Genomic DNA, 27,138 nt, shown 5'->3' on the forward strand with positions numbered 1-27,138 from the left:
TCCTTGGTCATCTCACACAGGGGATCCGCTCAGATGTCTCTTGGTCCCGGCAGTTCAAGTTCTCGGACTTTCTCCCCAGGAAGAATTGTTTCCCCTTCAGCGGGTTCCCATCACCTTTCACTTAGCCTTCATTAAGGCGCACAGCCCATCACATTGATGCCCACTAAGGCAGGGCTTTTCGGGCTTTGGGCCTAGCAGAGTCAACACTCTTATCCATAGGCTGTGAGGGGCTAAGTGAGCCAGAGGCTGGAGAAAAGAGAACCTGCTGAGCACAAACCAGAGCAGAGGTTGGCGTCTATCTCCTAAGTAACATGTAGGCTGTCACCACTGTTAACACCTGCCCCAGAGGCTGGCAGGGCAACCCTCTCCTTCTCCAGCTGCAGGGTCCTCTGGAGACTTTCCCACTATTCCAAAATAGGAGTTCTCTGCCACCCTAACAGCCACAGCCTAGCAGAAACCAGGCAGCATGCCTCCTTCCCGTCTCTCCAGCAGTGCCAGACAGGAGAGACACACAAGCTGGAGAGTCCACCAGCCCCATCAGCAAAGGACCAAGGCAGGGAGTCTAGAAACCGTGGAGGCCAAGGAAGCTAAGATATTTGGAACTGAGTAGGAGGCAGAGAGGACCTAGTGTTGCCAGTGCAGGCAGGGGCTGCAAAGGATCTAGACAAGCAAGCAGGAGAAAATCTGTTCCAGAAGAACCTGGTCTTCATGGGGAGTACCCCCACTTGTTGCCCCTCAGGAACAATGTGTCTAGGAGGGCGTCCCACTACCCTCTCCCCTGGGAATGAAGCCAAGTAGAAAGGACTCCCTGAGTGAGGCACATAGGGCACTTAGACTGCAATTTAACTCCTCCCCAGAGTTCTTGGAGAAGTCCCTCAAAGCAAGGTCGTCATGCAGAAGCTATGGGCATAGATCAAAAGACCCAGCCTGTCCTAAGTAGTGAGTCCTAGGCCAGCCAGTGACACATAGTGAGGCCCTGTTTAAAGAAGAAAAAAAGGCCCAGAGTTTCTATCTAAACAGCTGGATGTAGTGACACCCATCTGAAACTCCAGAACTTCAGGGCTGAGGACAGCAGACACTTGTATCTGAGGGTAGCTTGGGCTACAGAGTAAGACTGTCTCAAAACAGGGTGGAGGGATAGAGAAAAGAGAACATTTTTAACATGACTTCCCCAGGTTGGCTGGAATAATGCCCAGCTCCTCAGTGACCACACTGGCTGGTTTTATGTCAACTTGACACAAGCTAAGCTCATTTGGAAGAGAGAGCCTCAATTGAGAAAATGTCACTATTGGATGAACCTGTGGCCAAGGCTGTAGGGAATTTTCTTAGTCCGTGATTGATGCAGGAGGGCCCAGTTCACCGTGAGCAGCCACCGTTAGGCTGGTGGTAACATGAGAATGTAATTGAATGAGCCAGTAAGCAGTGTTGTCCTTCACCGCCTCTGCATTAGCTCCTGCCTCCAGGTTACTGCCCTGTTTGAGTTCCTGTCCTGATCTCCCTCAGCAACAGACCATAACCTGAGAATTGTAAGGTAAAATAAACCCTTTTTTCCCCAGGGTTGTTTATGACCTTGCCTCCAGGTTACTGCCCTGTTTGAGTTCCTGTCCTGATCTCCCTCAGCAACAGACCATAACCTGAGAATTGTAAGGTAAAATAAACCCTTTTTTCCCCAGGGTTGTTTATGACCTTGGTATTTTATCTCAGCAGGAGAAACCAATGAGGGCAGTGGCCATGATTCAATTAGATACAAAGTGAAGAAAGCACAATGCCTAATGTAGGTGATTAGGATATTCTGGAAGCATGCCACAAAATCCTAGAAGCACGCCATTTGCTACTCTAGCAACGACCCAGGCTTAGTTCTTCGGGGCCCACACATGGTGTAAATAAACCCATTCAGACACACGGGAACACATAAAAGAAGAAAGAAAGAAAGAAAGAAAGAAAGAAAGAAAGAAAGAAAGAAAGAAAGAAAGAAAGAAAGAAAGAAAGAAAGAAAGAAGGAAGGAAGGAAGGAAGGAAGGAAGGAAGGAAGGAAGGAAGGGGAAGAATGTTTAAACAAATGTAATATCATGCCACCCTGAACATACCCAATCTCTTCTCATCTCAGAAGCTAAGCAGGCTCAGAACTGATTAGTACTTGGATGGAAGACCACCAGGGTGTACTAAGTGACAAAGGCTTAAAAAGAAGGGGGAAAAAAATAGATAATTAAACCATACAAAATTCCTCTTCAAATAAAACTAGCCAGAGTTTGATTTAAAACAAATTTTTGAAGGGCCAGCGAAACAGTTCGACAGCTACGAGCACTTGCCACCCAGCCTAATGACAGATTTAACCCCCAGAATCCACACAGTGAGAAGGAAGAGCTAACGCCTAAATGTTGTCCTCTGACCCACACTTGGGCTGTGGCAGGGACTCACATATACACACAAACAAATAAGTGTAAAACATTGTTTTCAAAAGGAGAGCTCTAAAGAGGAGAGATGGTGACACGCCCCTTTAATCCCAGCACTGGGGAGGCAGAGGCAGGCAGAGCTCTGAGTTCCAGACCAGCCTGGTCTACAGAGCGAGTTCCAGGACAGCCAGGACTACACAGAGAAAAAGAGTCCTGGCTGCTCTTCCAGAAGTCCTGTGTTCCCAGCACCCACATGGTGGCTCACAACCATTTATAATGGGGTCTGCAGGCATACATTCAGACAGAGCATTTGTACGCTTGAAAGAATGGTTAATTTTATGTTGTGTGAATCTCACCTCAATTTTTAAAAAGGAAGAAAGCATAAAATAAGGCCATGAGTACCAGGGCCATGTAAGTCATACTGAACAGCCACTGCCTTCTCCACAAACCTGAAGTCCATTCCTAACAAAGTCAGTCACAGCCACTGAGTAGAAGCAGGTCTTCACCACAGCCCTCTGCTCCGCCTCTCTCTGTCTCTGTCTCTCTGTCTCTCTCTGTCTTTCTCTCTGTCTCTCTCTAGTGAACCCACAAACTTGAGAGGTGTCAGAGCAGGAAATGGCCAGAGCAGTAGCTCCTTAGCCCTGACCTCTCCTGACCTAAGTGGTTCCTTTGCGAGCTGTAAAGTCAATTATTCACCAGCTGACCGAGGCACTGGTGCCGCAGAAACGGCCTTGAAAATGAATTTCAACATTTAAAATATACAAAAAAAGATATATGTTACTGATAAATAATCACATGTAAAATTCAGATAAAATATACCAATAGAATAAAAAAGTCAAGAAAAGGCCTCTGGTTGATTTCCCCCAAACACTGCTGGTCTGCTGTGGACCAGCACAGCACACAGCACTTTGTGTGACCAAGCTACACAACCGTAACACATGCAGAGGGCCTAGGCCAGTCCCATGAAGGCTTCCTAGCTGTTGGTCCAGAGTCCGTGAGTGCCCAGGAGCCCAGGTCAACTGTCTTTGTGGGTTCTCCAGTCATGGCCTTGACCCCGTGGCTCTTACAATCCCTCCTCCCTTTCTTCAGCTGGACTCCAGGGGCTCAGCCCAGTGCTTGGCTGTGGGTCTCTGCATCTGCTTCCGTTGGTTACCGGATGAAGGAAGACTCTCTGATGTCAATCAGTAGCTACCAATGTCGTCTCCTCCCAGATCCTCTCCACCTTCCTACTCGTCACCACGCTGCTCTTTCTCCCTAATGGGTTTCCTGGCAGCTAGAAACACTCCAGGGCATTTTGAACAAGGTGTTTAGAATGTTAATGGATGAAAATGGAATACAGCCGCATTTATTTCCCATAAATTAACCTTGATGAACTTTATTACCTTGTTCACCTTAGCTACCACCTGTTGTTTGGTACCCACTCAGCCCAGGGGGTGGAACTGTTCCCCTGGCGGGAGGATGTCAGCCAGAAGTGATAAGCAAGAGAGTGAGAAAACTCTGCAGTTGAACACCAGCCACTTCATGGGCCGCTCAGTGCCGTCAACTCATTGGAACCCTTCCTGCCTCTTTCTCAGTTTCTCCTGTGTCAGCCAAGAGTTGGGGAATCCAGGGATTGTCACAGCAGCGCTCTGACGGGGGGGGGGGGGGGGGGGGGTGCGGGCAGGAAGAGCCGGGCCAATAGCATCCCGCCCTGGCGTCCGCTGAGATGTTCTTCAGTTTCCTGACCACTACTGCCCCCTGGTGCTCTGATCCTTACACTGCACCAGCTCGACGGCCAGCACGACAATCTAAAACAAGTCGCTGCTGTCATTTTTAATTTTCTAATAATCATATTTTCTTTATGGTGCTGCAGATAGAACCCAGTGCACTGACTGTGCTAGGCTCTTCAGTATCTCATCCCCAACAGTCCCTCATCCATAGGCATTTTCTGATACACAGCCTGGTTCTTATTTTCCAGCCGTTTCTCCAGTCTCTGAAAGTCTGATTCTACTAGAACACAGACCCCGTGAGAAAAAAAGGTTTTCCTTGGACCGGTGCTCTCTGGTTTTCTAGAAGCTAGAACTTTATCTAGCGGCTTGTGGTAACATATGAATTAATGAAGAGATGAATGAATTCAGAAACATTCCTTCTATCCCAGGACCGGCTCTGTCTCCTTCAGGTCCTAGGTTAAGTAACCTTCTGGGTGAGCCTTCCCCAGTTGTCCTGCTTCATTCTCTGTCATTTCCACAACCTCTTTGGTACCCTCACAGCACAGGTCACTACCCTGGCTTCGACTGAGCCCATTCTTTCCTATACGCTATCACTGCTTGTAGGCTCTGCACTGCATCCACAGGGTCGCTACCTGTAGGTTCTGCATCCACAGGGTCACTACCTGTAGGCTCTGCATCCACAGGGTCACTACCTGTAGGCTCTGCATCCACAGGGTCACTACCTGTAGGCTCTGCATCCACAGGGTCACTACCTGTAGGCTCTGCATCCACAGGGTCACTACCTGTAGGCTCTGCATCCACAGGGTCACTACCTGTAGGCTCTGCATCCACAGGGTCACTACCTGTAGGCTCTGCATCCACAGGGTCACTACCTGTAGGCTCTGCATCCACAGGGTCACTACCTGTAGGCTCTGCATCCACAGGGTCACTACCTGTAGGCTCTGCATCCATAGGGTCGCTACCTGTAGGCTCTGCATCCACAGGGTCACTACCTGTAGGCTCTGCATCCACAGGGTCACTACCTGTAGGCTCTGCATCCACAGGGTCACTACCCGTAGGCTCTGCATCCACAGGGTCACTACCTATAGGTTCTGCATCCACGGGGGTCACTATCTGTAGGTTCTGCACTGCATCCACAGGGTCGCTACCTATAGGCTCTGCATCCACAGGGTCACTACCTGTAGGCTCTGCATCCACAGGGTCACTATCTGTAGGCTCTGCACTGCATCCACAGGGTCACTACCTGTAGGCTCTGCATCCACGGGGTCACTACCTGTACGCTTTGCATCCACAGGGTTGCTACCTGTAGGCTCTGCATCCACAGGGTCGCTACCTGTACGCTTTGCATCCACAGGGTCACTATCTGTAGGCTCTGCATACACAGGGTCACTACCTACAGGCTGTGCACTGCATCCACAGGGTCATGGACATGGATGACAGACTATAAACACTCGGTGAATGAATTCACGACTCTTCCCAGTACTTCCTAGCCCGGCCCAAGGAAGTGAGCCATCCCTGCCCTAGTCGTCTCTGAGTTCCAAGAGCTATATCCTAGACCACTGAGATGACCCACACGTATTGTGAGTTGGGTGCCTGGCTTCAAAGAAAAACAAGAAGAACTAGGAAAGTAGAAAGAGGAAATGTCCCAGCACATACCTGAAACTCATCTGTCTCCTCCCTCTTTTCTTGGGTCATCAAGATCCTCTTCCCCTCAAAAGTGTCACAAGCCTACCAGGCTAAGCCTAATCCAATGGAAGGCCCCCAGTCCCTGGGGCACATTTACCCACCTTCCTGGTGGCCATCTCAGCCCCTCTGGGCTGTGCATACACAGCTGGGCACTTGACCCCTCCCACTCACCAGCTCACAAAGCAGGATTCTCAACTAAGCGAGGAACAGACAGCCAAAGCGGGGGAAGGACTGACAAAGAACTAGATTTGTAGGACTCCCAGCCATGGAAGTGGGCATGTCTCTGACTCTTTCAAAGGACTAGATTTGTAGACTCCCAGCCATGGAAGTGGGCATGTCTCTGACTCTTTAGCCTGCTCTTGGAACTCTTCCTCTTGCTGGGTTTCCTTGTTCAACTTTGGTCTTTGTTTTTGCTTTTTGGGTTTTTTTTTAATTGCCTTGATCTGTTGTATTTTGTTTTGCCACGTTCATTGTCTCTTGAAGGCCTGTTCTTTTTTATGGGAGTTGTGCCCACATCACACAGAACCCCCAAACATGATTATCACAGAATTGGTATCTGATGCAAACACACTGGGGTTTATGGATTACAAATTAGCTAACTTGGACATTAATCTGCAGTGGCATTTCCATTGTATTTTAATAAATAAAGACTGCCTGAAGATCTGAGAGGAAAACAGTCCCACTGCTCAGCCTTACAGACCAGGTTATGGTAGCACACACCTTTAATCCCAGTAGCCACAATGACACACACTTTTAATCTCAGTGGTGTACACCTTTAATCCCAGCCCTAGAGAGGAATATAAGACAGGGGAGAGACAGCTCTCAGACACAGTCTCATTCTGAGAGTCAAGATCGCCATTTTCGGTCTGAGGTGGAGGTAAGAACCAGTAGCTGGTTGTTTTACTTTTCAGATCTTCAGGTTGAACCTCAATTTCTGACCTGAGTTTTTATTAATCATGCTTCATTAACACTCTGACACAGCGGATGGGGGAGAACAGCCCCAAAGCCCTCGGGGTAAGGGGATTTTAAACGGGGGGGATCACAAGCAGGGTGCACAAGCCAGGGTGGCACAGGCCTTGGCGTTTCAGGATTGGGTAAAAGTAGACAACTTTTGAATTTGTTGGTTGGGGTATAGGGGAATTTTAAGACAGTGACTGCCCCCAAACAAGAATTTCAAAACAGCGGTTCATCAGATCCAGTCAAGGACGTTTGAAGCAAGCAGACGTCTGGACACCCTGGTGGGTCACTTTGAGCAGGGCTGGCACAGCTTCTTGAGAATGTCTGTGACTTTCCTGGGCTGCATTCACCTCCCTATTTAGGTCCTGTCTAAAATGGAGTTCTTTCTCAAAATGGAATTTGTTCTGCTCCTTCAGGAGACAGAGGGGAGAAGAGGCGAGGTGGGGAGGAACTGGGGGGAAGGGTAGTCTCTGGTCAGAAAGTATTGTATGAGAGAAGAATCTATTTTCAATTAAAAAAAATCTGTTCCCTGTTTTTACACTATAGTTGGGCAGAGTCCCACAGCATCCTTAGGAGTTTTCCTTCCTTATACACAGCAGGCCTTAGAGACTGTACCAGCCTCTCACTACTAGAGAAGTCCAGAAGGAAGCAAGGGTGTTCTCAAGAGCACATACCCTAGGCTCCTACAGGTGGTGGGAACCAACTATGGTTTCCGTGAAGACCACCTTCCACCCCAGGAAGTTTGTGGGAATTCATAGTAAATCCCACAGTAGGAACGTTCGTGGCAATCAGGGTCCAAATCAGCTAAGGGAGTTGCACCGAGAAACTCAGGGAGGCAGAGTCAGTGTGGAGAGGACTGTCTTGGGGGGGGGAGGAACGGCTCCGCAGTTAAGAGCGCTGACTGCTCCTTCAGAGGACCGAGGGAGGTCCAGCCCAGCACCCACGTGGCAGCTCACAATACTTCTAGTTCTAGAGGACTCTCTTCAGGTCACCCACGTGGCAGCTCACAAATACCTCCAGGTCTAGAGGACTCTCTTCAGGTCTCACGTGGCAGCTCACAACACCTCCAGTTCTAGAGGACTCTCTTCAGGTCACCCACGTGGCAGCTCACAACACCTCCAGTTCTAGAGGACTCTCTTCAGGTCTCCACATGTATGGCATGTGCATGGTGCACATACATTATACATGCAGACAAAGCACCCACACACATAAATAAAATTTCCAAAAGAAACTGTTTTAAGTCTGTTTTCACATTAGACCCAGGCTCTACTGCTTGCCCAGAAGGCCGGACTCTGGGCTACCACTCAAACACATGATGGAAAAGGCTGGATCCTCATCCAAACCCATAGCCTCTCACAGAGCAGATTCCCACCTGCAGAGTAAAAGGCTGAGCTGTAAGCACCACCCAGTCCAGAGGAGACACTGTGAGTCTCACCCTTTCCGTGGTATCTCAGTTGCCCCAAATGCCACCTTGGGATCATGTTGGCATCACCATCCACCACTCCCTAAAGACCTAGAAGATTCTGCTGTGGGACAATGATCATTTATCCTGTTACTTGTATTATTTTTAATAAAATGCTGATTGGCCAGTAGCCAGGCAGGAAGTATAGGGTGACCAGGCAGAAAGTAGAGGTGGGGCAATGAGAACAGTAGAATTCTGGGAAGATGGAAGCTCAGTCTCCAGTCGTGACCCAGTCACAGAGGAAGCAACATGTGACTGCCTGGCTGAAAAAGGTACCAAGCCACGTGGCTAACTCAGACAAGAATTAGGGACTAATGTAAGTTATGAGAATTAGTAAATAAGAAGCCTGAGCTAATGGACCAATCAGTTTATAACTAATGTAGACCTCTGTGTGATTCTTTGGGACTTAATGGCTGCAAGACCTGGCAGGACAGAAAACCTCCATCAACAAGATTCTGATCCAGAAAAGCCGAGGTCTAGTTTTGTATTTTCTTCCTGTCAGCAGCCCCTGGGCACGCCTCCCCCTCATTTGGAGGGCCTGCACACCAAGCTACAGATAACAAATGCCTTTTTCAAATTTTTCTTACACTTTTATTCATTCTATGTGCATGTGTCTTATGTGCAGGAGTGTGTGTGTGTGTGTGCGCGTGTGTGCGTGTGCCCACAGCACACTTGTAGGAGTCAGGGGACAACTTGTGTGAGTCAGTCCTTTCTTTCCACCATATAGATGTGGGGAATCAAACTCACTAGGCTTGGCAGCAAGTGTCTTTAGCTGCTAGGCATCTCACTGGCCCCATCACAAGGGCCTTGAGGGCCATCTGTGGTGGTTTGAACAAGATTGCTCCCCTCCCGCCAGGCTCACACATTTGAATGCTTAGTCACCAGAGAGTGGAACTCTGATGGGATTAGAAGGTTAGGAGGTGTGGATTTGTGGGAGGAGGTGTGTCACTGGGGGTGCGCTTTGAGGTTTCAAAAGCACATGCCAGGCCCAGTGTCTCCCTCTCTCTGGGAGATCCCTCAGGAGCAGGAGGTAGCTCTGAGTTACTGCTCCAACGACAGCCTACAAGCCTCTGTGCTCCCCGCCAGGATGATAATGGACAATGGACTAAACCGCTGAAACTGTTCTGCAAGCCCCCAACTAAATGCTGTATGAGCTGCCTTGATCGTGGTGTCTCCTCACAGCAATAGGACAGTAACAAAGATACCAGCCGAGGGCCCGGTGGAGAAAATACACGACCAACGGTGACTTGACTGAACTAATGACAGTTTGACACTCTGAAAAGGCCGTTAATCAACTGGTAGACAGGATTGACTCACAGGCTAAGGACTAACCGCGATCTAACTAGACTGGCCAACCAGGCTGCTAAAAGAACTGCAAGACTGATTAGCCGGCAGGGGTCGCAGTGCCTGGCAGCCTCGGCTCCAGCACTCTTTGGGTCCACTCCCTTCGATCCCCCTCCCACCATCCAGTCGTGAAACAGCACTAAACTCAGCTGCAGCATCTCGTCCCAGAGTTTGATCCTGCCCCTGAGCGGCCACCTCATGGCTACACCGGGTAGCATCCCCTCCCCCGTGTTGTGGAGGAGGGGAGGGGCGCTCCAAAAGCCCCTTTCCACCACTCGTGCTCGCTCTCCCATCTCCTCCCACTTGGGAGTAGACCAGGCAGAACTGGACCCCGAATCCGCGCAGACTGTCCACACAAGAGCGGGTCTTGACCTTCCCTCCTTCAGGTGTGGCCAACCTTGGAGTCGTATGCAACTGGCAACTGTGGAAAATAGGAATATGATCCAACAAAAAAATAGTACACTTATTTAAAATATGAGTTTACATACAGGGTTTATCTGTTTAGACCAAGCTGGCCTCTGTGAGATTCTCCTGCCTCTGCCTCCCGAGTGCTGGGCTTAAAGGTATGTGCCACTACCGGCCCGGTCACAACCAGTGCTCTTAACCGCTGAGTCATCTCTCCAGCTCAAATATAAGGGTTTTTAATTGCCAGTTTAGGAGGTTCTCAAGAGTAAATTTTGTGGGTGACAAGCGGTGTTGAGTGTCAAAAAAGTTGAACACGCCTTAGACGAGCTTCCTGGGCATCAAGGACCCTTTGGGCTCCGAGACGTGTCAAAACTTCTCTACATTTGATATTCCCAGAAATCATCTAAGTCCTCCCTCCCAGGACTTACAAGAATATGGAGTCAGGGGAGAACCCGTGGAACGGGTATAGCTGCTCCTCAACTGCTCCTGCAAACTCGGAAGTCCGCTAGGTGGCAGCAAACGCCTGGGAAAGTGGTACCAAACGGGCGCAGGTACTCCTAAAAGCCAGGAAGGCCAGGCAGAGGGAGCCAGCTTTCAGAGCGAACAGAGGTCCAGGGTGGCAGAACTATCCTCACATCAGAGGAGGCGATACTGTAGAGACCAGAGAAGACTGGGAGGGGGCATAGAATGTGAACGTTCGGCAGCTGGTACCTGCCCTCCCCCACCATGTGACCTCCCTGAGGCTGACTCACTTTAACTGTAAAGTTAGAAAGAACGTTTTGAGCGTTATGTGGAATTTCTAATAGTCTGTCCTGTCTCACTCCCTTCTCCCCACTTCTCCCCTCCCCCCCCGTCCCCGTGTGTGTGTGTGTGTGTGTGTGTGTGTGTGTGTGTGTCTACCTCTCTCCATTTTCCTCTCCCCGCCACTTCCTCTCTATAACCCACTAAATAAATATCAAACCTCACTCTGCATGGCCGTGCCTATCTATATCAGTCTCTCACTGCCACGTGGTTCCCTGCCTAGGATTCATATCTCTCTCACCCACGGCTGCCGCTCCTCATGGGACTGGTTGCCCCACTAAGGTCACCCGCCCCACGGCACCCTGCCTAGGACCCGCTGACCCGCGGGCCACTTGGGGGCTCCCTGCCTGGAACCCGGCTTCCTTCGTGGCCCTCCGTGGTCTCGTGGCCCGCTGTCCACAGCCACCACTCGGTAACCTGCAACGCATTTCTGCCTCTGAGCCCCTGGGGAACAGCGCCACCATCTTATGGATTGTGCATGGACTGCTCTCAGAGCATGTAGTAAGGAATCATAGTCACATTATAAATTCCACAAGTGACCAAGACGATGCCTGGCTTAGCCCAAATTATTCTGAGAAGGTATTTTGTCGATGCAGATAATGTCCCTCATCAATTGACTTTAAATAAGGGAAGATATCTATATAATCAGAATGGGCTTGACGTAATTAGTTGAAAGGCCTTAAAACCAATACTGAGTTTTCCCTTTAGAAGAAAAAAAAAAAGCTACCTGTGGATAACACCTTCGGTTCTTCCAGAGTCCCAGCCTCCACATAAATGATTTCTGACCTGCCCAGCCAGCCCCACAATCATTTCCTTAGGTATTGCGTGCTGACATTTGTTTTCCCTGGTTGACCCTGACTGAGGAAGCCCAGCTTGGGGTGGGGTGGGTAGGCAGAGAAACCGTGCTCCCTGTGCCCACGTCTCATCCCCATGGATGCAGCCTGCTTGTTTCCAGACTTGTTCTACAAGCCCTCTTTGCCCAAGAGAGACCAGGCATAGACCTCTTTCTCCAGTAACCTGTGTAGGGGTGAGAATGACCATTCCAAACACGCTGTCTCCCGTGGAGCCAGCTGGTGAGGAGGAGGCATCTCTCTCAGCAATGAGCTGGGCCACAAGTCCTTGCACAGCGCCTCCGCCACCTCCATCCCACAAGCCTGTTGTCACAATCCACACCTTTGCCCTCCTGGCCTAATTCTAATAGCCATGCACACTTCTCAGTTAGGCAATTATAGAGAACAAAGATAGTGAGCCTAAGAGCATCTGGGCTTAGCTGGCCTCGGCTTCCCTTCCTTTCTTCTACCAGGAAACTAGACGCTGGGATAAATACCATCTCGAACAGCAGTTCTCAACCCGTGGGCCCAGCTTCTTTTGGGGGGATCAAACGACCTTTTCTCTGGGGTCTCATATCAGATATTTGCATTACAGTTCATAAAGTAGCAAAATTAGTTATGAAGTACAACAAAAATAATTTTATGGTTGGGGTCACCACAACCTCAGGAACTATACAGTAAAGGGTCACAGCGTTAGCCAGGTTGAGAGCCACTGATCTAGAGGGAAAATGATGAACATCAAAATGTTTTGGGCAGGATATGCAGCCCAAAACATTCTTAATGATAATGTTAAATTAATGAGATTAACTCAGGAAACAGTGGTTTGATGTCTCAAGTATTAAAGCAAGTAATTGTTCTGGTTGTCCTTGGTGTCATGTTAAAGCAGTGTTTTGTCCTCTTCCCCCCTTTTAGATTGGGGTATATAAACATACGGAAAATAAACGTAGGCAGACTCAGTATTCAGTACTCACTGAGTTGTCCTCCCAACAACTATGTCTCTCTGTTCCTCCTACCTAATTTTTCTAACCCACACACCCCTACCCTGGAACTTACGAACCCATCAAGGCTAGACTCCAATAGTCCTGTCCTGTGTCTGTGGTGAACCCGTCAAGGCTAGACCCTGACAGCCCTGTCCTGTGTCTATGGTGAACCCATCAAGGCTAGACCCTGACAGCCCTGTCTTATGTCTATGGTGTACCTGTCAAGGCTAGACCCCAACAGCCCTGTCCTAACTATGTCTAGGTGTATCCGTCAAGGCTAGACCCCGACAGCCCTGTCCTAACTATGTCTATGGTGAACCCGTCAAGGCTAGACCCCGACAGCCCTGTCCTAACTATGTCTATGGTGAACCCGTCAAGGCTAGACCCCGACAGCCCTGTCCTAACTATGTCTAGGTGTATCCATCAAGTCTAGACCCCGACAGCCCTGTCCTAACTATGTCTATGGTGTACCCGTCAAGGCTAGACCCCAACAGTCCTGTCCTAACTATGTCTATGGTGAACCCGTCAAGGCTAGACCCCAACAGTCCTGTCCTAACTATGTCTAGGTGTATCCGTCAAGGCTAGACCCCAACAGCCCTGTCCTAACTATGTCTATGGTGAACCCGTCAAGGCTAGACCCCAACAGCCCTGTCCTAACTATGTCTAGGTGTATCCATCAAGTCTAGACCCCGACAGCCCTGTCCTAACTATGTCTATGGTGTACCCGTCAAGGATAGACCCCAACAGTCCTGTCCTAACTATGTCTATGGTGAACCCGTCAAGGCTAGACCCCAACAGTCCTGTCCTAACTATGTCTAGGTGTATCCGTCAAGGCTAGACCCCAACAGTCCTGTCCTAACTATGTCTATGGTGTACCCGTCAAGGCTAGACCCCAACAGTCCTGTCCTAACTATGTCTATGGTGTACCCGTCAAGGCTAGATCCCGACAGTCCTGTTCTAACTATGTCTATGGTGTTTCTCCATTGCAGTCACATCATGCAAGTTCAAAATCTTTCTAGGAGCTTCGTGGTGCTAGAGAAATTGAGGAAACCTACAGTCCAGGCTGCCCTCAAACTCATGGTCATCCTCCCACTTCAGCCTCCAGTACTGGAATTACATGAGCCACTGCGCAGGATTAATTCCTCCTGATTCTGTGTGCTCCTCTTGTCCCTGCTAATTCCTCTCCCACTCCCACTCCCTCTGCCTCTTCCCTTAGTTGTCCACTCTCCAAGCTGCTTCCAGTGTCTGTTGACAGACTTTCCCTAAAGCTGGGTGTCTCCCCTTCAGACGCTGCATGCAATCCATACCACAGCATGTTCTGGAGTAACTGTGGGATTTTCCCTCTCCACCATCACACATAGGACTGTGAACCCCATTGTAACAAAGACCTGGGCTGTTTTTTCTTTCTGTAGTGTCCCAAATAACCACAGAGAAACAGCTGAGTCTGTGCTTGATGGAGTAGCACAGGTGAGGAATAAGCCCAGACACCTGCCTGATTGTGGGCAGGGGCTCATATGCCCTGCTTGCTTGGGGAGACCAAGTGTTCACCTGTCACTTTCAGAGTAGTAATGGTGTCCCTGAACATTCTCAAATATCCCAGCTTGGTGACATGCCATATGATCAGTCCAGTTGTTAGGAAGGAGAAACGGTTGACCCCCAAGATTTCCATTCTTTTCCTGTCTCACATTCATTCCTGTTTTTCCCCAAAGAAGAAACGTGTTCTCTTCTCCAACCTTTCTTCTTCTTCTGTATTCTCCCTGCACAACCACCACCCTGCTAAATACATGAGCATTCTGTTTTCCCATTTCACTGCAGAAGTATACTCCTGGAGGGTTGCCATGGTGAGCTAATGATTCACTACCCTAGAAACAGTTGCCTAGGAAATGAGTGATGTCACTTCCAGGAGATGATTTCCATAGTAACCATCTTGGTGGAATTCAGGGGGTGGCCATGAAAGTCAAGCGGGAGGAGGGCAGCTGCAGAAGACACATGTAAAGAGCAGAAGGAAATGTGGGGTACAAGAGGAAAAGGAAGGAGATGGGGACCATCCCAGAGCAGCTGACAATAATTACAGATCTCAGAAATGGAATTCTTCAGACACAACCAAAGGCAACAAGCTAAGAGGCTAGCATTTACAATCATACCACCAGCTTAGAAGAGATGCCAACTCTAAGGCTTACCTATAGTAGACAGGTGGCAAAATAAAAGATTCTTTTCAGTCACTTTAGAAACGTATTAATTTATTTAGGGGAGACTCATGCCATGGTCCACACAGTCAGTCAGTTCTCTTTCCTGTCGTAGGTTCAGGGAGGCAGACTCAGGTTGTCAGGCTCGGGGGCAAGTGCCTTTACCTGCTAAGTCATTTTAATGGTCCATGGGCCACCTTCCTAAAATTACAACTTCATACATAAGTCCAATAAACTGTGAATTGTGTCCAGCAGGGGGAACCCTGAATGACGTTTTCATCTTCTTTTTATTATATCTACATACACATGTGTACAGAAACACATATACACATATGATTGCACATTAGCCCTATAAAACAAGGCTCATGTCTATGACAACTGACAGGCATCTCAAGCCACCCAGCCAATGCTGACCATGCAGTAACAATCTAATGGGATTATTGGGTGGGGAAGGGCTGATAAATGTCATTGTGTGGAACAGAGCCATAGACTAAACCCCCAAAATGGGCTCATAGTAGCTGTCAAAGAAGGGACATCATAGATAGAATTTAGATAGTCATTCCAGGACGGGTAAAGACGTGTAAAAGTAAGGGAAATGGGTTAGAGAGGTGGCTCAGTCAACAAACTGACTGATCCACCAGCACAAGGGCCTGTTGGGTCACTCAAACCCATGTAAAAAAGCCAGGAGTGACAGCCCATTCCTTTAATCCCAGCACTGGGGAGGCAGAGAAAGAACCCTGGGGCACACTAGTCAGTCACTCTAGCTGAATCAATGGACTCCATGCAGAAAGCCACTATCACAAAAATATAAAGAGATAAAGAACGATGGAGGAAAGCACCTGGTATCAACATGCACAGGCGTGCACCCCATACATGAACATGGTAGACACACACACAAAACTAAGCGAGCAGGCTGAACAAGTTCAGTGTAGCGGGGGCTTCATCTGGTGCCACTTGTTCCCATCTGTCAATGTGTTGCCTATGGAGCATCCTTTCTCAGTGGAAGAGCAGCAAGGCCCCAATTTCAGGACATGCCCAGAATGTTGGTGGGACACTCAGCAGCCAATCTGGTTGGAAGGCAAATGTAACCGAGAGTGACAGACTGGCAAGCAAGGGGGTCTTATCAAAGACGTCTCCTCAGCAACGCTGGGTCCTTCTGGATTTTTAAATTGCTTCTGTGCACACACAAAGGCAACATCATCACGGGAAACAGGGACCTTGAAGTCCTGCTAAACAGCATGCTAGGCTGCCTTCTGGCTCTTTAATCTTAGGAAAGTCACTTTTCTAATCTCAGCATTCTAGCCACCTTTCTTTTTTGCAGTGCTGGGGATAGAACCCAGACCCTTGTTAATGTTAGACTACCCCTCTACCACTAAATTACATCCTCAGCCCTTCAACTTTTGCTATGTGGGGATTTTGTTTTCTGAGGCAGGGTTTCTCTGTGTGGCCCTGGCTGTCCTGCAACTTGGTCTTTAGACCAGGTTGGCCTTGAACTCAGAGATCTGCCTGCCTCTGCATCCTGAGTGCTGGGATTAATGGCATGCACCACCACTGCCCCGCTTCAGTCCTTGAACTTTAGTTTGTTCTTTTAAAAATTTATTTTGTATTCTGTGTGTCTGTGTCTGGGAGGGGGGGTGTCCATTTGAATGAAGGTACTCACAAAAGCCAGCTCCATGTTTAAACCTGGAGTTAAACAAGCAACTGAACAGGCCAACATGGGTGCTGAGAATCAAACTCAATTATCTCAGGGGCTATTCCCATTGTTAACTACTGAACCATCTCTGCAGCTGAACTAGAGCATCCCTTACCAAGGTGACTAGCACCCAGAAGGTAGTCAGCAAGTGTCATCCATAGCTTCTGTCCTCCACGATAGCCTAGGCACGTACACCTTGGGCAATGAACTTGGCACTATCCCTTTCATCTTCAGCTCCCCCAGCTTGTGCACCTCCTGCTGTTCTAGACACCATCAAGGCCTACAGTCCAGAGGACATGGAAACAACTTAGGACCACAAAGAATGATGCAAAGTTATCTGGTTGTTCAAGAGAAGAGGCTTCCCCAGGCCAGGAGTCCGGAATATTTTGTAAGATGTCAGTTTGGAGGAGGGAAGCAGCAGAGGCTGGTCACTAGAGTCATCTTTGTGGGGTCTACTCTCAGATAAGGGATCAAAATAGTTATGGCTTAGGAGCCGTGCCATAAGGCAGCTTCATGTTTAAAATGTTTGTCAGTCCCAAACACCTCAATTCGAGTGACCTTTCTATCATGGCCCCCCAACTAGCTGGACTGCAGGCACATGCTGTCATACTCAGCTCAACACCCCAGCTTTGGCTTTTTGCTTTGAGAAAAGCTCTCATGTATTCCAGACTGGCCTGGAGCTCACTATGTAGCCGAGAATGACCTTGAATTTCCAATCCTCCACCTCAGTCCAGGGATAGCAGGGATAGCAGGTGTTTATGTGGTACTGGGGATCCAACCTGAGGTTTCACTTGTGTGATGCAAGCACACTACCCCCAAGCTACAACCCTCCCAACAGTCTGCTTTGACTTCAGCTTTACCTCTTTGAAGATAGGCACCTTAAATGACATGGCTGATACCTAGTTTTCTCCAATCAAAAGCATTAACAGAGAGATGCCTGGCTGCCTCTGCCTCCCAAGTACTGGGATTGAAGGTGTGTGCCATGACACTGGGCAAAACTCCCCTCCACCACCCCCCCAAAAAACAGGGTTTCTCTGTCTAGCTTTGGAGCCTGTCCTAGAACTTGTTCTGTAGACCAGGCTGGCCTGGAACTCAGAGAGATCCGCCTGCCTCTGCCTCCCGAGCGCTGGGATTAAAAGTGTGCACCACCACTGACAGGCTTGGCAAAAACTTTTTAATCACTAAAATATGCTTCTGGCCCCAGTTTGTACACTCTAACTAGCATTTTATAATATCTAATCTGGAAAATGAGCCACATAAGCTCAAGGTTTACTGTCAGTACTAAACATGACTCAATCCTCAATGGATTAACGACAAACCCTCCCAACACAGATTAAACCTTACAGTGGAGTGGTACCCTGCCACAGAAGGCAGCACTTTTCGCCTGGCTCAATTATAAGCATCAGTTACCAAGGAGCATGGATAGTGCCAATGCACAGAAAACTGTGTGCTATATACTGTTTAATGCCACCAAAGGACAGGGAAAGTCTGAACACACATTACCAACACTACAATGCTGAAAAATACAAACAGGGACTCAAAACAACTTTGTAGGAAGAAGGAAGGGGAAAAAGAAAAATCAAGGCCAGGCACTGATAATATCCCCAAAGCAGCATTTATTTACTCTTTTAAGTCCAAAACATTTATTTTAGCTGTCTGGCATTTCATAACCACCCATCATGATTGACACAGGTTGACACACATGATGCTGTCAGGATACACAAGAACAATAGCCAACGAGTTACAAAAAATAAATCCATGATTCTTAATCACAACCAAAAAAAAGAAAGTTACACATATCAAAACTTCTGATGCATTGCATTGAAAAGAAAGTGTGTGCACGTCATAATTTAAAGAGGCACAGCAAGGGCTGCTGAAAGCTCACGTTAACAGTTTGTAAAGCTGATGGTGAAGGAACAAGTTGTCGCTGTGTCAGTTTCCATTAGCTGAAGGAAGGGATGAGAGGGTCAAATTCATTTTTGCATGCACAAGATGTACTGCTTAACAGAACACTATCAGCTTGTTTTAAATAGCAGCCATAGCCTGTGTTGGCTAATTCTCCTTTCTACAATCCTCAATTACCATCACCTGGATTTGCCATAGATCAACAGACATAATAAAATGCCTCATTCAGAACACACTTCTCTGCACAATTCAAAAGGGAATGATGCCCTGTGGCTCAAAGCAACCATCGGTCCAGCAAATGCCCATGAAGGTTTATCTGAAACTGCTTCCCAAAGGACAGGAGGGCAGATCTGAATAGCTGTGCTGCCAATACAGATAGGTTTAGCACTAGATATAGTGATTGTGGCAAGGAAGAATCAGTGATGGGGGTGGTGGGTGAAGGAAGGGCCAGGGACCTGAAGGATCTTCAGTTGCCTTCTCCTGCTTCTTCATCCTGCTGGTCGCTCGTCCAGAGGGTGAGGTTGTCTCGCAGCAACTGCATGATGAGAGTGGAGTCCTTATAGGAATCCTCATTTAATGTGTCCAGCTCAGCTATGGCATCATCGAAGGCTTGTTTGGCTAAGAGGCAAGCCTGCTCTGGTGCATTCTGGATCTCATAATAGAACACAGAAAAATTGAGGGCCAGGCCAAGCCGGATGGGATGCGTTGGCTGCATGTGCTCTTTGCTGATTTCGAAGGCTTTCTTGTATGCGGCCTCAGAAGCTTCCACCACGCTGTTTTTCTTCTCCCCAGAAGCCACCTCTGCCAAGTAGCGGTAGTAATCGCCCTTCATTTTCAGGTAGAACACTTTGCTCTCATACTGGAAATCATTGCAGTTCTTGATGAGGAACTTGTCAAGAAGAGCCAAGACATCATTGCAAACTGTCTCGAGCTCCTTCTCGATCTTCTCCCGGTAAGCTTTAACTTTCTCCAACTTCTTCTCATTTCCATCTGCCATGGTTTTCTGCTCAATACTACTAATGACCCTCCAAGAAGATCGCCTGGCACCAACTACATTCTTGTAGGCCACAGAGAGGAGATTTCGATCTTCATTAGATAGAGGTTCATTCAGCTCTGTCACCTGCAAAACACCAGAGGCAAACATAAGAGCGCAAAGCCTGAGTATCTGAAAGTCATCCACCTTGAACTCACAGACATCCACTTGCCTCTGCCTCCTGAGTGCTGGGATCAAAGATGTACACCACCACAACCTGGCTCTTTTTCTTTTTTAAAATAATTTATTCATTTTTATTTTATTTGCATTGGTGTTTTGTTTGCGTGTATGTCTGTGTAAGGGTGTCAGATCTTGGAATTACAGACAGTTGTGAATCCCTTTGATGTAACAATTCTGTTCATAATGGAGCCAGGCACAGTGACTGTAATCTCAGTACTCACAGCATGATAGGGCCTAGGGTAATTCAAAATTCAAGTCTGCGATAGCTCAGCAACTAAGAGAGCTTGTTGCTCTTGCAGAGGACCAGTGTTTGGTTCTCAGTACTCATGCTGCATGGTTCACAACTGTCTATAACTCCAGTGCCAGGAAGACCTGACACCCCACTGTCTCCACATATACAAATAAATATTTCATATACAAATAAAGTTTTTTTGTTTGTTTGGTTTTTCAAGACAAGGTTTCTCTTTATAACAGTCCTGGCCGTCCTGGAACTCACTCTGTGGACCAGGCTGGCCTCAAACTCACAGAGATCCGTCAGTCTCTGCCTCCCAAGTACCGGAATAAAAGGTGTGCGCCACCACTGACCAGCAAGACTTTTTTTAAATGCCCAACTCTAATGAAAGGAAGCAATGCTACCTAGCAGCCATCTTTTTTTTCCCTCCAAACTACATGACTAGAATCTAGGTGGCCATAAATTTTGAAACACAATTACTTTAATGGGAGAGTTCAATTTCATCAGCTACAACTTTTTCTAGTTTTCTTTTTATTTTATTTTTTGAGACAGTTTCTCTGTGTAGCCCTGGCTGTCCTGGAACTCAATGAGATATGCCTGTCTCTGCCTCCTGAGGGCTGGGATTAAAGGCATCTCTTCATTTCTTAAAAACAAGACAAATTAACAACAAAAACAGTCTCTAGGTCAGCAATTTAACTGTTGTCTTTACCACACAGCCTCTCGCTGCACAATCTCGCAACCCCACGGCATTTTTAACCATTCTCTGCTCAGGATTACACAGCATTAGTAAGTCACAAATAACAGTTTGCTGCTAACTCATTTATCTTCCTATGACATCATTTGCTTACTCAGAAATCTCTAGGGGCCTCCTCCCACTACTCATAAGGCAATAAACTGGATAAAAATAGACCCAGGGCCAAAAACAGAACATGACTAGAAAAACATAAAAAGTTCTTAATCTGGGAGATATCCATCATCAGCTGTAATACTGAGCAAACAAAACTGACACAGGAGCCAAGCGTGGTGATGCAGGCCAACAGCACAGGTACTCAGGAAGCTGAAGCAGGGGGACTGTGCGCTCACCTGCTTGGGCTATGTAATAAGCTCAAGACGAGCAGAGATATCTAACATTCTAAACTTAATACCAGCCAAATGAAAACAGCGCCTCTCAGTGTCCTTAGAGACTGAATTGTCTTTGCCTTGCTTTTGACATGATACAACCCAGAAGCCTGGCATGCTGCACGCTACTGTCTCTGAAGGCATGGAGACTGGTAGCTTCAGAAGCTCTGCCCAGTTCTGATCATCCAAGTGTCAATGCCCACTGCAGAAGAACAGAACATCAGTGAAGGAAGGGTGAGGAAACACGAAAATGCTAGCATTAGGCTGCCTCCACGGGGACACTAGGGGACATCGGTTAACCTCTGTGCAGAGGCCAGAGACAACTGCAGGTGCCATTCCTCAGGCATCACCCATCTTTGAGGGTCTCTCTCAATGGTTTGGAACAAGTAGCCTAGGCTAGAAGGCCAGTGAGTCTGTCTCTGCCTCCCCAGGTCTTGGATTACAAGCCATCTGTTCACCAGCTGTTTTGCGGCTGGTTTAATATGGGTCCTCATGTTTGTATAACAACTAAGCCATCTTACCAGTCCTGACAAGGAAAATGCAACACTCAGCTAATAGCCAGAACTGAAACCCGACCAGTTCTTAAGTGTTACACTGAAAAATCCTCCTGGCTTTGAGTACGGGCAAAGTTCAGGCCTACAGACTTCCCTTTTACACTTGTAAGCCACAAGTGGTAGATTCTATTTTTAATCAAACTTGGCAGATACACCCAGTAAATGTTAACTGCTTATTAAGTCCACTTACATAAAGTAATTGGAACAATAGTCAATATAACAGAACATATATCAGAAACTATTCTATAATTCCATGGGACATTGTACAACGTTAAAATGAGAACTCAGCATTTCAAATTCTGGATTTACAACCATCTAACCAAGAAGAAATTAACCACTGTAAATCCCATCTGTAAAACGGTGGTACTACAAAAAGTACTTGTAAGACAGACCTGCTTTAACACTGCATGAGAGCTGAGGGAGTCGACCACTGGTAGGGTGTATGCTGAGCATGCACAAGACCCTGGGGTTGGATTCCTAGCACCAGGCAATTAGAATAAATAAAAACAATAGGTACATAAACTAATAGATGCCATCTAATGAATACCAGTAAGTAAAACAAAAACTCCTCAAACTTGCTGAATATGATATGGAAAACACTGAGGTAACCCTCTAAAACTATTACTTTTTTAGACAGGGTCCATAGCTCAGGCTGGTCTTGAACGCACAGTAATCCTCCATCCTCAATTTTCCAAGTGCTGGAATTACAGGAATAAGCTATCAAACTTAGACCACACCACATTTCTAAAGGAAAGGTGTAACCTTTACAGTTAACCTCTAATAGAAAAAAAAACCTTAAAAACCAAAGAGCACACGCCCCCCCCCCCCCCCAAATGAGAAGTATGGCTCCCATGAAAGCTTTTCAAGAGACAACTGAGGAACCTGAATACACAGAGATCACAAGTCCTACTTCCTGGGCAGGGAAGTCATGTATCTGTTTGCCACCTAAAATACCTCTTTCAGGCACAGGGACAAAGCCGGAGCCCTGAGTATGCTAAGTGCTCTCCCACCCAACCCTGGAGCAGCCTTTAACTGCAGCTATTACATGAATAATTAAATGTCTTCCTCAGCTTAGATAGTGGTACAGAGAGAATTACATTTCAATGCCCAGCTAGTGGAAAACAGATCTCCTAATTTTCATTTACTTCAAACAGCACTAAAATGGCTTTCATAGCATAGACATTCACGGTGGAGAGCGTTAGCAGAGGCCTGCCTGGTCCATTTAGGGAATCCAAGCCAGATGGGGTGAATACACAGGATTATAGGTAAGGGATATGGGAGAGAAGGGCACACACATAGTGAGAACCTGTCTCAAAAAATTTTCCATATTGACAATTTTTTTTTAAATATTCATTTAATATGTATACAATATTCTGTCTGTGTGTATGCCTGAAGACCAGAAGAGGGCACGAAACCTCATTACAGATGGTTGTGAGCCACCACGTGGTTGCTGGGAATTGAACTCAGGACCTTTGGAAGAGCAGGCAATGCTCTTAACCTCTGAGCCACCTCTCCAGCCCTATATTGACAATTTTTGATGCATCTTAAAAGTCCTCAAGATTTCCAGGTGGTAGGTAGAGTCTCGCACTTTGAATCCCAGAACTCAAGAGACAGAGGCAGGAAGATCTGTGAGTTTGAGGCCAGCCTGATTTACAGAGTGAGTTCCAGGACAGGCTCCAAAGCTACAAGGAGAAACGCTATCTCAAAAAACAAAAACAAAAAAAGAAGTCCACAAGATTATGTCTCCCTAGCCATTCGGTGGGGTTCTCCTTTACACACCACCTGCTCCTTTCCCCATGTCCCCATGTCTCACAATCTCACAGCCATTAGTAGTCAGGCTCTCTTGCCTCTTCCTGTCCAGCTCATGTTTCGTTAAATGTGGTTTTGTTGCCTGCACTTAGATATTCATCAAATCCAACATTTCGTTCTATGATCTGCTACTGTAAAGACTGTAGCAGCTGGGTGTGCCGGCAGCCTGTAATCCAAGCACTCAGGAGGCACAAGCAAAAGAAGCCTGCATTTGAAGTCAGTAAGACTCTAAGAAGATTGTATAGCACTTATGTTTGCATTTTATAATTTCATAACTACCACCTTTATTCTGATATAAAGACTCAGGGGAGTAAGAAGACATGATTGAATTATGTTTACCTCTCTACCTATCAATACAGAAGCCTACAGTTTCCTTTTTTCCTGACATCTCAGTCCTTCACAGTAACATTCTAATTCCGCTTATAGGTGATATTAGGAAGAGCTTGAAGACCCATTTTTTAATTAAGCTTCCGTTGTTCAGAAACATTTGCTGACTCTCATGAGTTGAGACAGAAATTACGGTCTTCAACAAATTTGAAGCCAACATCACTATTCCTAATGTGTGTAGGGGAAGGAGTGCTTGGGAATCAAAACTGGGGCCCTCATCACGCTAGGCAACAACTGTACCACCCACTCCACCTACTGCCAAAATTCTTATAGTTTACCACTACTGTCCTCCAGGTGACGCTGCTGGATTAAGAAACATCATTATAAGCATTATAACTAAACCATTTAAAACAAGAAACAAAAAGAACCTTGAAGATTAAAGACAAAAACTGACTATCACCAATATTGTTACTAATACCAATATTCCTAATTTTATACTTCAGAGACCCTGCAACCAGATTAAGTTTCAAGGTCAGAGTAGTGACACTGGCTCACTTCAGCACGCCAGTGCCCTGCTCCACCCTCTCTAGAACACTGTACTTACCTGCCTCTTCACGGCCTGAAAGAAAGCCCACACAACCCAGAGGAAAGCCAGGCAGGGTGGTGCATACCAGAGACCCCAGCATTAAAAGGTAAAGGCAGGGTCACTGGGAGCTCAGACTCCTCTACTTAATGTGTTTAAGGACAACCTGGGATACACGAAAACCTATCTAAAGAAGGAAAAAAAAGCCAACGTAAGTATACTAGAATTCACTCTTCCCAAAAGCTTTAATTAAGGCTTATGAATGGATGACCTATTAACATTTATTAAGAATTTCTTCTATAAATTACACCAACAGGCAAAATGAGATTGTTCTCCACCTACCTAAAAATATATCCCACTAATATAGGTGACAAATATTAATTCTGGTAGGAAACACTCCCCTTATTTTTTAATAGTTAATTTGAGGGAATGTTTTATCAGCAATTGATGGTGCAAATATTAAGTTCTCAGTTCTTGGTGTCTTTTCCAATCCAGGACTCCTTTCAGACACGGATTATAAATTCCTAACACACTCTAAAATCCATTAGCTTGTACAATGTTACCTTAATGCCCCAGAGAACATCTGTGAAGAAGCAAACTGCTGGACATTTTTCAAGCCCTCTTAGAAAGACCAGAGGGCCTTTTCTCCCTGCTGAAACCGTATTCTGTCCTGGTAACATCTCTCTAGTCTTTTCTCAATTCCCACCTCAGGACAGTTGCTAGCTCCACACAAGTGTCAGCCATTTTCCCTTAGCTTCCTTTCTCCTTCATTTAAGCCCCATCCCTTTCTCTCCAACACCTTCCTCTCCCACTGCAGCCTCGAAGACCCACCCAGGTGTCCAGGGGGAGGCCTCAGCCTGCACAGAACCGTCTGGTGACTCGGTGTGGATAGTGGTGGTTTGCAAGAGCAGATTAGGGATTACAGTCTTGTTCCCAAAAATTTGCAAAACTACATTTTAAATTCGTTTTCTTAAAGAAGCCACAATTTCTTAAAGGCCCAGACTGCAAACCTAGAACATCCCCTGGTATACATGAAAACCTCCGATCTTCTCAGGACAGCCTAGTATAATGCTGGAATCAGTATCACCAATGGATCAACAAATGGGCTGTGTGTTGCTGGTTTCCAGAGACATTTTGCTGAATGTGTAACAGGACACTAGAGGAAGAATAACTTAATTATTGTTCTTACCTGGGAAATCCTCAAAGGTGACCTCAATTTTATATTTCATGTAGTAAGTATCAAAATTTTCAGAGTATCTGGATTTATAATTTTTTTATTTAAAAATCATTTCAAAGGCCAGCTATAGGGCATATGAGCTACATATGAGCTAGGGCAGTTAACTCATTTAAGTCAGCTAAAAATTGCCCCAAGGGCTATTGAAAAGGCAGATTTCTGAGTCTCACTCCCAAAATGCTTGTATATTTAAAATGCTAAGGTGGAGTCCAAGGGAATTCTCCCCACGCTTAGGAGGTTCACATCAAGACTACACTAGTAGCCACGACTGTGTGACCTTGACAAAAAAAAATATTCATCTAAAAAAACCCAGGACGATGTAAGAATCGTCTACAGTGAGGTGGTGACCAGAATTCAAACCCTCAGACACGCAGGTAGGCTCTAATCTACGGGCTGGCTAGGGTGTGGCTGGGCATGTCTCCTTCACCGGAAATAAAGCTGCAGAATTCATCTATGAGGGTCTCAGGAATGCAAAAGCACCCAGGTTCGCTTCATTTCATTTCCTCTCCAGGCAGACACGCTGCCTTGAACGTTGGGAGATTCTGTAGAGACTCACGCCCTCCTTCACGCCTGTGCCTCCTGCAAAGGGAGGTCTTCGCACACAAAGCCAGACCCAAGCGAGGTGTGGAAAAACGGGAAAGAACTAACTTCTGGCAAGCAGAGCAAACAGGTCGTGGCAGAGAAAACCAGGAGACGGGGCTCCGCTCGCGGATCAGTCTTTATTACAAGTGGGTGAATGGTGGAAGGGAAGCACGTTTCGCCTCGGGTCGGGGAGAAGGGTCTAGACGTAGGAACGCGATTTCCTCGTGTACCCCCTCCCCCACCAGGGCTCCGAGCTAGGATCCGGCGACCCCCGCCTGCCAGTCTCCGAGAGGGGGACCCCGCCCCGGCCGGGCCTCACGAAACGGAGAGTCCGGCGGCCGCCGCGCCCCAAAGGTGGCCCGCCGTGCGCAGGGAGAGAGTGGCCGTCCAGGCCCGGGCCCGCCCCACAGCCCCCCGGGACTCCCGGGGCGCTCACCGCCTTCATGGCGGAGGCCATGTCGTCGTAGCGCTCCGCCTGCTCCGCCAGTCGCGCCCGCTGCAGCAGCTGCTCTCGGTCCCCCATGTCGCTCGCGACTCGGCCTCGCCTCGCGCGCCCGAATCGCCTGCTTGCTCGCTCGCTCGCTCGCCCGCCTGCCTGTCCGCTTCCCGGTCGCAGCCGAGGCCGCCGCCGCGCACGCGCACTGGCTCGCCGGCTGGCGGGAGGCTGCAGGCTGCGCCGCCGCTCGCGCCCTCTCGCTGGCTGGCTGCACGCGCAGTGGCGAGGGCCGCGGAGCCGCCTAGAGAGAACAGGGGGCGCCGCGGGCGGGCGGGAGGGCGGGCGAGGAGGGAGGACGCGACCACGCCTGCGCAGTCGGAGCGGCCCGCCGGGAGGCGCGAGAGGGGGGCGGGGCGGCCCAGCCCTAACGGTCTTTTTTAAGGTGACGTCATGTACTATAAATAGCTGCGGCGAGGGCCGCGCTGGAGAGCTGCGCAGGCGCCCTCGGAGTGCTGCATTTTACCGCCGCAGTGTCGGAGGGTGGGGAGCGGTCGGGGTGCGGCGGCGTTGGTTCCTCAGGCAGGCGTGGTCGTAGCCCAAGCCAGGAGAGTGCCACAGAGCCCACGTTAGAGCTCAGGCTTGAGGAGGGTCCAGCTATAAACCCTGTGTGGGGAAGCCGCGGTCGCCACTGAGGGTAG

General features: G+C 47.9%; 1 protein-coding gene across 1 annotated transcript; it reads right to left on the minus strand.

Moving 5' to 3' along the window:
- Positions 1-18,042: 18,042 nt before the first annotated feature.
- Ywhah (tyrosine 3-monooxygenase/tryptophan 5-monooxygenase activation protein eta) lies at positions 18,043-26,761 on the minus strand. The gene is made up of 2 exons (XM_075943992.1): positions 26,441-26,761; positions 18,043-19,471 (listed from the first exon to the last, which is right to left on the minus strand). Exons 1-2 carry the CDS (start codon positions 26,525-26,527, stop codon positions 18,818-18,820), a joined length of 741 nt encoding a protein of 246 aa, XP_075800107.1. The 5' UTR covers positions 26,528-26,761; the 3' UTR covers positions 18,043-18,817.
- Between the last annotated feature and the right edge of the window lie 377 nt (positions 26,762-27,138).

This window comes from Microtus pennsylvanicus, chromosome 12, assembly GCF_037038515.1.
Source record: "Microtus pennsylvanicus isolate mMicPen1 chromosome 12, mMicPen1.hap1, whole genome shotgun sequence".
NCBI classification, from domain to species: domain Eukaryota; kingdom Metazoa; phylum Chordata; class Mammalia; order Rodentia; family Cricetidae; genus Microtus; species Microtus pennsylvanicus.